This window comes from Puma concolor, chromosome D2, assembly GCF_028749965.1.
Source record: "Puma concolor isolate L17-30 chromosome D2, mPumCon1.1.hap2, whole genome shotgun sequence".
Lineage (NCBI taxonomy): Eukaryota > Metazoa > Chordata > Mammalia > Carnivora > Felidae > Puma > Puma concolor.
The window spans coordinates 63,415,362-63,429,386 of NC_141677.1; the positions used below are offsets into that span (position 1 = coordinate 63,415,362).

At 42.7% G+C, this 14,025-nt stretch overlaps 1 protein-coding gene and 1 pseudogene across 2 annotated transcripts; both read left to right on the forward strand.

Moving 5' to 3' along the window:
• The first annotated feature begins 734 nt into the window (after window positions 1-734).
• On the forward strand, window positions 735-13,896 carry GSTO1 (glutathione S-transferase omega 1). 2 transcript variants are annotated; one of them, XM_025917909.2, is made up of 6 exons: window positions 1,048-1,216; window positions 1,438-1,546; window positions 5,178-5,400; window positions 8,379-8,477; window positions 11,780-11,886; window positions 12,649-13,896. In XM_025917909.2, the coding sequence occupies exons 1-6, from the start codon at window positions 1,183-1,185 to the stop codon at window positions 12,800-12,802; spliced, it is 726 nt and encodes a 241-aa protein (XP_025773694.1). In that variant the 5' UTR covers window positions 1,048-1,182; the 3' UTR covers window positions 12,803-13,896. The 2 variants fall into 2 exon arrangements, with proteins under 2 accessions (XP_086536932.1, XP_025773694.1); XM_086680806.1 differs by lacking the exon at window positions 1,438-1,546 and having other exon boundaries at window positions 735-1,216.
• Window positions 7,497-7,588, forward strand: LOC112854898 (U6 spliceosomal RNA; annotated as a pseudogene).
• Window positions 13,897-14,025: the final 129 nt, after the last annotated feature.

Below are 14,025 nucleotides of genomic sequence, written 5' to 3' on the forward strand. Positions count from 1 at the left end.
GTCTAAATTTACTCAGCTCACTTGCGGGACTCTGAGCCTGTGCCCCTACTCAGCTTCAAAATCCAAACCTTTGTGGTGCCTGGATGGCTCAGTCTTTAAGCATCCGAGTCTTGATTTCAGCTCAGGTCATGTTCTCACCTTTCTGATGGCCCCTTTGGAGGGATGGAGCCTACGAAAGGCTCTGTGCTGAGCCTGCTTGGGATTCTCTCTCTCTCTTCCTCTCTCTGCCCCTCCCCAGCTTATCCCTCTCACTCTCAAAATAAATAAACTTAAAAAAAAAATCCAAACCTTTAATAGGTTTTTTAAAGCAGCACCAGCATTCTGAGGTTAGTATTATCCACATTTGTGCTGTTCCCTTTGGGTTAAAATTAAAAGGATGTGTCCTACAGGTGACAGTAAGAACAATGGCCCTCCTAGTAGCCATATTAAGCTATGCAATAGTAGTTGTATTAAGTACCGACAAGGAAAGGAAAAGGCTGCACAGATGGCTGGGCGACCTTACACCGGCAGTGGACAGGTATCTTTGCAGAATACATCCCAGAACTGTGAGCAAGCTGGAGGCTGGGGCCCACAAGCCCTCAAGTCAGGGGAGTTTGGGGACGGAAGGGGATCTGCACCCAGGCCCATGTCACCTGAGAGCAGCCGTTGTGCCTCCTCGCCCAGGTGCGGGGTGTGGGAGGTCAGGTCAGGGTTAGGCGTGGACATACGTGGAGGCCGGCCTGGAGACCACCATCCTTCTGGATGGGGGGATGTCTCTGAGGGTGTCGAGCTTCTTCTGTGGCTCTGGACGTGGGTACCTCTCTTGGCCAGCGAGTACACTCGGGCACGACCAGCGGCTGCGGTGTTTTAGCGCTAGCTCTGCAAAGCCGGGAAGGCCAGGCCTAGGTGGGCGCGTTGGGTGGGTCCGCGGCTGCGATTTCCCTTCAGGCTCTTGGCGGCAGGGGCGGCGCGTTCCCGCTTGCAGAGGGTGGGAAGGGGATTCTGGACGCCGCACGCCAGCTTTCATTAAGCGCCCGGGGCCACGCGGGGCCGGGAGAGCACAGCCCCCGCCCAGCTGGTGGCCGCCCCCGGCAGGCACTTCCGAGAGGAGAAGAGAAGGGAGCAAGGACCGAGGGAGGGGCGACGTACTTCCTGAACCGCCGGCACACCCTGGGTCGCGAGCTTGGCCTGCCCTGCGCCGCGATGTCCGGAGGGTCAGCCAGGAGCCTAGCGAAGGGTGAGGCCGGCCGGCCGCGGGAGGAGGGGGGAATCTCGGCCACCCCCTGCCGCGTGTCCGGTGTGGCTGTTCCGGAGCCACCCGGGGGGGTCCCCCACACGCGGGGATCGGGCCGGGGCCGCAGCGCGCGGGACCTCTCCGCGGCCTGGCCCGGGGGTCGCGGGAGGATGGGAGTCCCGGCCGCTCTCGGGGCCGTGACCACTGCCGCGTCTCCCCCGCAGGAAGCGCGCCCCCGGGGCCGGTCCCCCAGGGCCTGATCCGCGTCTACAGCATGAGGTTCTGCCCGTTCGCCCAGAGGACGCTCCTGGTCCTGAAGGCCAAGGGAATTGGGTGAGGACCCAGGCAGGGGCCGTTCCCCCAGCCGCCCGGGAACCAGCTGCTGCGGGGCGGCCGGGTGGGAACCTCGGATTGGGCCCCAGGGCTTCCTTTCCTGCAAAATAAACTATTCTCAGACTTTTGGGGGGACAGAGCAAATTATGAACCCACTTCCCAGGGTGAGAGGTAGGGGGAATGGCACAGATTACACCAGTCTAGGACTCCCCGTTTAGATCAACCTAACCACTTTATGGATTAGAAAAGCTGAGGCTCTGGTAAAGCTGGTGATTCGGGAGATCACTTGACAGGTAATGACCTGCAGCAGCGCTTTTAGGTCTGGTAGATCCCCGATTCTTGGTCCACTGCCCTTTTGCTTTCACCCCACTTCTACATTCATGTCTGCTATCTAATACTGTTTGCTGTTATTCTGAGTATATAGTCCCTTCCCTAATAGTTGGTAATTTACCCCAGGACAGAGTCCAGGCCTTGACCGTCCTGGCAGAGTGCTGAGTTAACTGTACTGGACATATTCTTATAGGTTGGGTTGTTGGTTGAGTCAAAGTGTCTATGCCTAAAAATTTAGTCTTTTGCGAAGCCTCTTTGAAATTAGCATGGTTTTTTTGACCAATGGGTTATGCATAGGGAGTATGCGATAGTCAGTTGGCTCCTGATACCAAATATCCATTGGAATCCCCTCCCTTCCAATGATCTTTGGAATTTGTTGAGCAGACATTAGATACCTGTGGTGTGGAAGTTTAAAACATAGCCCCCATTCTTAAGAAATTTTCCATCCATGTGCTTAAGGTTTATAAACTAATTTTAGTTTTCTAGGGGGAGAATTAGGCAGACAATAATTTTACCTAAAAGAATGTAAGATGCATTCTTTTTCTGAAGGAAAAAAAATAGTTTCTTCTTTTAATTTTTTCTTTAATGTTTATTTTTGAGAGAGACAGACAGTGTGTGAGCAGGGGAGGGGCAGAGAGAGAGGGAGACACAGAATCTGAAGCAGGCTCCAGGCTCTGAGCTGTCAGCCCAGAGCCCGATGTGGGGGTTGAACTCACAAATGGTGAGATCATGACCTGAGCTGAAGTGGGATGCCTAACCAACTGAGCCACCCAGGCGCCCCAAAAATATTTTTGAATTAGCCATCACTTCACTAAAATTTGCATCTTATTTGGATGAAATTGATTCTGAACACATAGCAAAATGCTCAACATTCCAAACTTTGTATTTTATCCTAATCTTATTCAAATTGGATTGAAAAAAGATGTATCTTATGCTTATGTAATTGGAAAGTATCGGGGCTCCTGGGTGGCTCAGTCGGTCAAGTGTCCGACTTCAGCTCTGGTCATGATTCGCAGTCAGTGAGTTCAAGCCCCACATCAGGCTCTGTGCCTGGATCCTGTTTTGGATCCTGTGTCTCCCTCTCTCTCTCTGCTCCTCCCCACTCACACTCTGTCTCTGTCTGTCAAAAATGAATAAACATTAAAAATAAAAATAAAAATAAAAGGATAGGAGCAAGCACAGCTGGATTGGGAGGCATAAAGTCCTGGTTTATGTGCCCCGCTGGAACACTAGGTTGAAAACAACCTACCTTATTTACTGGGACAGTTTTCCAAAGGAAAACTGGACTGATTTTACCAAAATAGTGTGTGTATGGGGGTGAAGAATGGTAACAGGAAACAACAGAGGTCTTCTACATTCTGAATCAGTTTTCAGTTTCACACCCAGAAGACTTTTATTGGACAGGTGCTACATTTTCATATGGTATCACCTGACAAAGCATGGTTTTCTCTAAAAAGTGCATCTTCCAACTCGTGGCAATGTGTTGACTTGTTAGCTCATAATGTCAGGTTGACAAATCCAAGTGTGTTCTAAGTGTGTTCTTTATCACAAAAAAACCCCCCATTTTGTTGTTGTGGTTATTGTTGTTGTTGGTATAAAACAACTTTTGTTTCATGGTATAAAAATTTCAGAAGTGTTGATAATTCCTTGGCAGGGAGCTGGCCTTGTATTTCTTTCCATGGCTTGTATCTGAGTTCCAGTAATCTGTCCGCACACAAACCTCTTGATACACAAATGCTAGGGTTCATTGTAGCCATTTCTGTTTCCATGGGGGATTACATGTTTAAATCCTCAAACTAAATACTATTCTAACTTCTGAGGTGGATGGGGAAGTAGGAAACAAAAGGTGTTGGTGTGTTATTATTTTTGAGTAACTAACCTGTTCTGTTGAATGATTACTCAGATTTAACAATTATATGAAGCTTTCCTTTCTTTTATTTCCTCTACAATCTCTCAGGCAAGAAACAAGTTAGATCTAATTACAGTCTGAATATAGCTTGGATTTCATTTGTTTTCCTCCTTTTGGGTTTGCTTAGCGTAGCTTACTCACATAACATTAAAAAAAAAAAAAACAACAACAACAATGCATGGACATTTAATCTGAAACTTGGTTTTGTGGGTGGATTTTTTGCATTCCTTAATATTTTTTTAAAAAATGGGGACCTTTCTACTCAATTTAGGAAGAGGAATTGAATTTTATCATGTTGATTCTCATATAGTACAAGTATTGTAAGTGTAAGTATTGTATCCATAATTGTAATGGATACAATTCAATTATGTACCTCCTATAATTTGCAATGATACCTTATACCCCAAAGTGGATTATCTTATTGACCATCTTGAAGCATTTTCCACTTATTCATTCAATAAATATTTACTGAGTACCCTATCTGAAACCACTTTTATTTTCACAGCATTTAAATCTGTTTAAAATTTTGCTCACTTACATGTTTGTTTATTAATATGAACTAGATACACAAAATCCCTGCTTTCAAGGAGCTTACATTCTAGGGAGGTGACATAATAAACATGTAAATAAGTGAGCAAAGTAATTTCAGATACATGTCATCAGGAAAACAAGATGATCATGTTAATAGAGGCTCTCAGCAGCTTCAGAGAGGGTGGTCAGGGAGGGCCTCTTGGAATGGTGTTTGACCTGAGAAGACAGGCAGAGAAGGCAGAGGAACAATAAATGTTAATGTTCTAAGGTGAGAACATGTTTGGCAAATTCAAGGAATATAAAAAAGGCCAGTGTGCCCAGATTGTAATGACCAAAGGGAAAGTTATAGGAAACAGGTGTGACAGGTAAGAACAGGCCAGATCACATGCCACAGAGGGGCTTAGAGTTTATGCTCATTGCAATGAGGAGCAATCAAGGGGTTGCAAGCAGGAGGGTGGCCTGATTCAATTTACTTGTGTGTGGAAAATGGACTGTAGGGAGGGCACAGTGGAAGCAGCCGCCAGTGGGAGACTACTATAGTGGTCCAGCTGGCAGATGATGTTTTGGACCAGATGGTAGCAGTATAGCTGAAAAGTGGATATGATTTTGAGGTCTAGCTGACAGGTCTTGATGATCCATCCATTTATTTGACTTGAGACAGAGGGAACAAGGGAGAAGGAATCAAGACTGATTCGACTCCTAAATTTGGGGTCCAATCAGCTAAGTGGATGGTAGGGCTGGTAAGGATCTACTCAGAAGTACCAAAAAAAAAAAAAAAAAAAAAAAAAGAAAAGAAAAAGAAAAAAAAGAAAAAGAAAGAAAAAGTTCCACTCTCTTCATTGTCTTCTGTGTGTCTTTCAGGCATGAAATCATCAACATCAACCTGAAAAATAAGCCTGAGTGGTTCTTTACGAAGAATCCCTTTGGTCTGGTGCCAGTTCTGGAAAACAGTCAGGGTCAACTGATCTATGAATCTGCTATTACTTGTGAGTACCTGGATGAAGCATATCCAGGGAAGAAGCTGTTGCCAGATGACCCCTATGAGAAAGCTTGCCAAAAGATGGTCTTTGAGTTATTTTCTAAGGTGTGTGTATAAGAAATCTCAGCTCTTATTTGAACAAACTTTGTTGTTTAAGCTAAATCGGTGTTGTCATTTATGACTCAGGAATGTGGGAAAGGAAAAGAAAGCAGTGCTCTTATCTGCTCTGACATGTCCTGCAAGTCCTTTCACCATCCAGTTCCTGTTTGCCTCTCCAATGTTAGCCCTCCTTACTCTTTGGACACTGTATTCCAGCCGCTGAATGTTTAGCTTTCCCAGACTTGCCACCTCCTCCTTAAATCTTCCTTCCCCCTTCTCACTTTGCCTGGTTATCTCCAAGTTCTCGTTCATGTATCTGCTCAGGTTCTGCTGCCTTCCAGAAGGTTGTCCGCACTGGCTTAGTGGCCAGCTGTGTTCCCACATGTGTTAACTTCTCTGGGCCAGTGACTGCCTGCCTTCTTGCCTGTGTGTTGCACCAGGGCTGTGAGCTCCTTGAAGGTGAAGCCGTGTTCCCATCACTGTTGGCTCACTGCCTAGGTCTGTGACCCACTCTGCCTCTTCCTAGTTGTGTGACTCTGAGAAAGTTACTCATTTACTTCTGTGCCTCAGCTCATCGCTTGTAAAAGGCGTATAATAACTAGTATAATAACTGCTCCCTTCTTGCAGATAAAAATCAGTTTATATAAAACACCTAGAGCAGAGTCTGACACATGGTAAATACTGTGTTAGCTCTTGTGGTTCTAGCCACAGTGTCTAGCAGCGGGCATCTACTGTGTGTTGGCAGTAGCTCTTAGCTGAGTAAATGACATTCTTGTAGAAGAACTATTTTAGTCAGCATCAAGGTTGTAGATAGTTCAAACAATTGATATTAACAAAGAAATGCCCAATAGTAGACAACAGGCATAGCTATGTCAAGTTATCTCTATACCCCTGTTATTTATCAGAATATATGTCGGCATATCTTGTCTTCTTTAAATGGTTAAAGAAATACCTCGAAGGTGGAACTTACAGAGAGAATGTATTATGTAAGGAGACATTGCAAAGGGAAGCCAATGGGGAAGGAAGAGGGAGTTGTCTGGCTTAGCAGAAGGAGAGGGAAATAGCAGATACCTGCTGTCAAAAGTGATAGACAGGGAACATGGCAATTAGAAGAAAGATGTTGGAGAATTCAAAAAAAAAAAAGTAACAAGAGATTCATTGTAGAGGCATCTGACTGGCTCAGTTGGTAGAGCATGAGACTCGACCTCAGGGTTGTGAGTTCAAGCGCTATGTTGGGTGTAGAGATTACTTTAAAAAAAAAAAAAGATTCATTGTATTGTCTTGAAAGAAAATAAGCTAAAAGCTGGAGATGTTCATCATTACTTCCCAGCTCACATTCAGGGAAAAGGTGGCCTTAGGTACCATATGCCCCCTCCCTCCTGGCCACAGCTCTCAGCAAACCAGAAATGCCCCCACCTGTACCTGTAGCCAATCATCTTCTTTCCTGAGAACTTGAAACTGAGACACAGAGATTAACAGTAAAGGTGTTGAAGCTTTAGAGATGTGTGTGTGTGTGTGTATAAATGTGTGTGTGTGTGTATATATATGTGTGTGTGTGTGTTTATATAATTGGAGGCTTAAACCAGAGGCATGTAAAAAATACATTTTTTAAAGAAGCAGAAATTAAGAGCATTGCAAAGGGACTTGATATCTTGATATACAGGAAACCATATGGAGCAGACATTTAAGGCAAGGCACGGATAGATAAAGCAGGCATGCCCAGATGGAACTGTGTACAGAAGTGCTGCCAGCAAACTTTCAGTTCCAAAGAGGGCAAGCTGTACTGATACGGACAGGATATCAGGACATTCTCCTGGATTTTTACAAGCACCTGTTGATAAACTGAGACAAGTGGACTTCAAGCTCTTGCAGTGAGAAAACACACAAATGCCTCCAGCAGGAGCCCTACAGCATCTGGCACTACGCCTGTGAGTCTTCAGGTAGTCAGCCCCTTCGAACACCCTTCTCATGTCCTCCCCGAGGTGGAAAGCAGAAAAATTCTCTTCCCCAGCTCCCTTTGCAGCTGGGGCCAATGCCTGGGACCTAGGCTCTTCCTGTCAGAAACACACATGGTGGAGCTGGGCTCAGAAATGAGCCATGTGGCGCTTGCTTCAGCAGCGCGTGTATGAAAATTGGAACCATCCATCCCCTGCACCAGGATGACATGCAAATTTGCGAAGCGTTCCATATTTTTAAAAAAGGCGGTGGCGGGGGGGCGCAGTCAGGTAAGCCTCCAACTTGGGCTCAGGTCATGATCTCACAGTTCAGGAGTTGGAGCCCCCCAACAGGCTCTGTGCTGAGAGCTCAGGGCCTGGAGCCTGCTTTGGATTCTGTGTCTCCGTCTCTGCCTCTATCTCTGGCTCTCTCTCAAAAATAAACATTAAAAAAAAATTTTTTTTTAAAGGTAAAAAAAATGAGAAACGAGCAATGTGGGGAGACAGACTTGGGGCGGGGCACTGATTCTGCTGGTGGGAATGGCAGGGGAGGGGGTGGGAGGGTGGCGCAGAGCCTCAGGCTTTCGGGAGCAGTGGCGGTTGCAAGATTAAATTCCGGGCTTTAGTTACCTCCGAGTCCCACTTCTGGCAAAGGTACAAACCGCAGCACCTAGTGCTCAGCTCACTGGCAGCAGTGGGTGCTTGCCATGAGGTCAGCTCGGAGCATGATTTTGGAATGTTCCAGCTTAGTTCTCAGCCTTTTTTTTTTTTCAGCCTCTCAATAATTCAATGGGCTACTCAATACTTTTTAAAAGGTATTTTTGGCTCAAACTCGCCAAAGTGGGTTCTACTATTTGCAACTTATAAAATCCTGACCAAACAGCACCTTTCACCGCAAAATTTTTCTAAGATTGATACCTGACCTCTGTGAACACAGGAATGGGTGCACCTTTCAAGTTTCTCAAACACCCTGAACTGGGACTCTGAGGGTTCAGTGAGGGGGCCGGTACAGTTAGTCTCACACTGACAGTAAGAAATTACTCTGTCTAGGTTCCCCCTTTGGTAACAAGCTTCATTAGAAGACAAAATAACGAAGACGGCTCTGGCCTAAAAGAAGAATTGCGTAAAGAATTCAGCAAGTTAGAGGAGGTAATCTCTTCTCCTAGCTTTTATCAGAGTAAATGATACACTGTTCCTGCCCTCTTCTTTCTTTCTATTCCCGTTTCCCAAATCAGTTTGTGACAGTTAGTAATAACATCAATTAAGGAATTTTAGGTTACAACAGATTGCTATAAGCAGGTGCATTTAAGATAGAAATCAACACACCTAAAAATATTTTGTCATGGCTTGCTTTTAAAACAATTTGTTGCACTGATGTTAACAAGGGGGAGAAATGCAATGATATTTCCACAATTTGTCACCTGTTTTCATTTTTCCATGCCTGTTTCTAGTCCTCATCCATATATTAAAACAAAAAAACAACAAAAAGAAAGAAAGGAAAGAAAGGTTAACATAACTAATCAGGGCATAGATATTATTCTGTGTTTTTTCCACTTAATAATACATAATAAACATTTCCCACCACAGAGTTTGCCATGAATCGTAAAGACACTTGGAGAAGCCCGGCTGAGTTTTTACCTCCCTTGGGGCAAAGCTGCCATTTGGGCCTTTAGATCAAGTCTTTCCCTTGGCCTTGAAACACTCCATTTTCTTGCTCAGCCTTGGGTTTTTACTAGACATAGTTCCTGTCTTGTATGGGAATGTATCCTATATTTTGTCAGTTTGAAGTTTGCTATAGACTTTCTTAACTTTTTTAAGAAAAATGTTTCTAGTCTGTAAAATACAAAAAGTCATGCATGAGTGTTAGATTTTACTGAATGTTTTGTCTATATCTATTACATCTATTGATATGTTCATAGAATTTTTTACCTTAATCTGATAAATATGGTGTTATTGACAGATTTTTCTGGTGTGAAACCATCCTAACATTGTTTTCAATGGATTTTTCTATATACTATAGAACTAGTGAATACTTAAAGGTGTTGTATATTAATGAGATTGGGCTATTATTTTGTTTTCATAGTGTCCTTATTTTTTATATCAAGGATATTCTAACCTGATAAAATGAGTTGGGTTACTTTCCCTGTATTTCTAATCTCAGAAACCATTTGATAGGGTTTGGCTGTTTCTGCTTTTACTAACTAGCCCAGGAGTTCAGTAGCTCAATGCATTTATTTTCAGTCTTTCTTGATTGTTTAATGCATTAATGACTAACACACTACTTCTAAACATTGTAGCTGCATCCAGTATGTTTTACTGTGAAGGACTTTCATTGTTCAGTTCTAAATTTTTTTTTTTTTTTTGCTGTTTCCATGATTTTCTCATTGCCTACCAATTATTGATCATGTACTTGTAAGTTTCCTAAACTACATCTTTTGCTGTTTTCTAATTTAATTACATTATGGTCAGAGAATGCATGTGGGATGTTGTTTCTTTGAAGATTAAGACTTTTGTGTTTGGCAACCTGGTAAAGCCCATGTTTATAAATGCTTAAATTAAAATATGTAAGATTAACTCTACTGTGGTTTATTTCATAATGGAAATACCTGCTAACTGTGGGGTTAGTGGAGTTGGGAGAAGGTATGTACTTTTTTCTCATCTAAGTTCAGACTCCAGATTAAGAACTCATGCTTCAAAGTGAGTAGTATCATTTCCATGCTTTAGGTTGCTGAGAGGGTTATTTCCTTCTGACTTAAACTGTCATACTAAATTTTATTTATGCAGAATATAATAACCAGACACTATAGTTTAAGGACAGACCCAGTTAATATCGATTCATTGTACAATTCTGAGTGCCTAATAACTACAAGGTACTCTGCTAGAAAGTATGGGAGGTAGAAAGTAAGACGTTGTCTATACTCTTCAGATATTTAGTTTGGTAGTAGATGGTTGATATATGCCATCAATCTATAATGCAGACTGTTATATGGGCCCTGAGGAAAATTGCAGAAGTTTTATAAACGGTAAGTTGGTTTGTTTATTAGGCAGATAATATTCTCAGTTTCTTTACTTTGGCAAAACCATTAATACCAAGGCACGTTCTTGAATTTCAGGAACATACGACTTGTTTTGGCCTTCAACTAATTTTGACATCAGTTTAATAGTTAATCCAGGGGCGCCTGGGTGGCTCAGTCGGTTGAGCATCTGACTTCAGCTCAGGTCATGATCTCACAGTTTGTGGCTTCCAGCCCCGCATCAGGCTCTGTGCTGACCACTTGCTCAGAGCCTGGAGCCTGCTTCCAATTCTGTGTCTCCTTCTCTCTCTGCCCCTCCCCCGCTCATGCTTTGTCTGTTTCTCAAAAATAAATAAATGTAAAAAAAAAAACAAAAAAAAACCTTTAAAAAAATAGTTAATCCAGTTATTTCCAGCATATTTTAGGTAAAATTTTAATTGAAGTATTACATGCAGAGAAGTACCCAAAGCATGAGTACAGCTTGATGAATTTTTACAAAGTAAACATAGTCATGGAATTAGCACCCATAACAAGAAACAGTATTAGTTTTGGCTGTTTTTGCTCTTTATACATATGGAATCCTAGGATACGTACTCTTCGGAGTCTGGCTTCTTTCATACATTAGGTTTGTGAGATTCATCTATATTGTGTATGGTTCATTCCTGTTCTTTGTATAGTGTTTCAACCTATGACTATAGCAGTTTGTTTATCCGTTTTACTACTGATGGACAGTGAACAGTTCTATCTTGGGGCTATTACAAATAGTGCTGCAATTAACATTCTCATATCTATCTTTTGGTGAATGGATGTTCACATTTCCAAAGAGGAGAATCACGGGGTTGGAGTGTATGAACATTCAGGCAGCTTTAGTACATACTGTGAAAACATGGTTGTGCCAGTTTTTGCTCCTGCCAGCAGTGGTTCTGCATGCTTGCTAACTTTGTCTTGTTCATTTTAGCCATTCTGATGGATGTGTGGTAGTATTACATTCTGGCCCTAATTTGCATTTCCCTGATGACTAATGCAGTTGAATATCTTTTCAAATGGTTTTTGGTCATAGAGATATCCTCTTTTATGAAGTTCAAGTCTGGCCCAAATTTCTAATGAGTTGTTTGCCTTTTTTTCTTATTGATTCCCCAGGGGTGTTGGATTTCTCTCTATATTCTAAATGCCAGTCCTCTGTTGGGTGTGTGTATTACAAACATCTTGTAGTCTGTGGCTTGTTTTATTTTTCTCTACTTTCCAGTTTATTTTGTTGATTGTTTGCTTCATCCCAAACCAGGAGATTCTAAAGTTCAAACAAAAAGCCAACTTGAATATGTCGGCATAAAAGCTACTTCTCTCACTTGGCTCTACTTACCTGGTCTTCCTAATATCTGATGATGAATCTTACGAAATGCACACTTAAGCAGTACTCTCATGCTGTTTAACATTCAGGTTCTGACCAATAAGAAGACAACCTTCTTTGGTGGCAATTCTCTTTCTATGATTGATTACCTCATCTGGCCCTGGTTTGAACGGCTCGAAGTTCTGGAGTTAAATGAGTAAGACATTTGAGTATTTTGTACATAATTTAGGATAATGATGACTGGCATATTATATGTTGACCTTTTTTCCTGAACAAAAATGAAACTGTTTTATACAACTGGTATGAATGGGCACAAGCAGACAGGAGGAGTGTCTTGGACTATCCAGGGCATATACTCACCCCCGTTCTCCATTCCTGGAAGTGTGCGGTGCAGGGGTGGGCAGAGAGTACTACAACATGTAACAAAATGTTTTAAAAATAATTTACTCCTTCCCTTCTGGCTAAAAATCCGTAAGTAATTGCATTTTTATAAGCTTTATCATGTGGGATTGTATGACCAATGCTCCCTCCCATTTTCCAGCAGGATCCCCACACTAGTTTCCAAACTCCATGTTTTGAAGTTAGGCAGCCACCTTGGCTTACTCCCAATTCTTAGAGCTATTCAGGGTTACTTTTAGTCAGTCTTGCTATAGAATAATAACTATATAACATCCATGGCTGTCTTTCATGTTCTCATTTTAACAAAGTTATCAGTCTGCCTGGATGCATTCTTGTGCTAACTGAGCAAGTCACTTGACTCTAGGATTCCTCTTCCACAAAACAAAGACCTCTAAAATATCTTCCAAATCTAATATTCTGATTATGTACATTGTAAAGAAATATTTTAAAAGATTAGAGGAAAACAAAAGGAAACTGTAGAGTGATAATGGTATAGGAGACTTTGCAATGCCTTCCTAGTTCATCTAGCTCACACGTTCATTCTTTTCCCTTCCCACAGGTGTGTAGATCACACTCCAAAACTTAAGCTCTGGATGGCAGCCATGAGGGAAGATCCTGCAGTGTCCTCCCTCCTCATTGAGGCGAAGGCCTTTCGAGGTTTCTTAGATCTCTACTTGCAGAACAGCCCTGAGGCCTGTGATTATGGGCTCTGATGGGGGCAGGAGTCAGCCATGAAGAGATGTCTGATATTTTCCTTCACGAATATGAGGAAAACATGCTTTCATTTTACCAAATGCTCTCATGTCTCATTGGATCACCTTCTCTGATTTGACATCGTGGCTTAAGGCCCTTAAGGCCTTCCTACAGAAATGTAAGCTCACATGCTTCTAAGGGTTTTATCATAGTTTCTGCTGAAAATCTCTAAATCATCATCTCTGGTGAGAACTGGACTTCAATCTAGATTTCTTCCTGCCCATAGGACATTTCCACTTGGATACTCTGTTGTTTCTACAGCTGCCTTCTCAAGTTTTCAATTCCTCATTCTTTTCTTTCCATCAACTTAATTTCACTACCTTTTTTATTCCCATTGTCACCACTTAAGACCAGACTAATAACACCTCAAAGTTAGGTGACTAAGTGTCCTCCTATTTGGTTTCCCCGTCTTCAATCTCAATGCCCTTCAAATTCTTCGTACCAACTCCCATGCTGGGCACATGGCAGGTATCCCATAAATGTAACTAAATACTGTGAAGGGGCGCCTGGGTGGCTCAGTCAGTTAAGCTTCTGACTTCAGCTCAAGTCACTATCTCAGGAGTTCAAGCCCTGCGTTGGGCTCTGTGCTGACAGCTCAGAGCCTGGAGCCTGCTTTGGATTCTGTGTCTCCTTCTCTCTCTGCCCTACCCCCTTCCAAAGATAAACATTAAAAAAAAAATTTTTTTTTAAATAATGTGGAGACCACATCTATCAATTCCGATGTAAGTCTGGATGAGTAATTCAGAAATATTAATGCTATCTTCCATAGCCCACCGAGCTTCTATTTAATTTTTATCATCACATTACTTCCATTAGAAGAAAGTAGGTCAGGGGCACCTGGGTGCCTCTGTTGGTTAAGGGTCCAACTTGGGCTCAGGTCATTATCTCTCTGCTCTTGAGTGCAAGCCCCGCTTCGGGCTCTGTGCTGACAGCTCAGAGCATGGAGCCTGCTTCAGATTCTGTGTCTCCCTCTCTCTCCGCCCCTCCCCTGCTCATGCTCTGTGTCTCTGTGCCTCTCAAAAATGAACAAATGTTAAAAAAATAAAAATTTAAAGAAATAAAAAAAAAGAAGAACTTAGGTCAAAGAGCATCATTTCATTCTACAGATGGTTTTACTAAGATCCCGAGGCTAAATGAGTCCTTAAGATGCTGGCAGAAAGATCGAGAACACAGCCAACACACT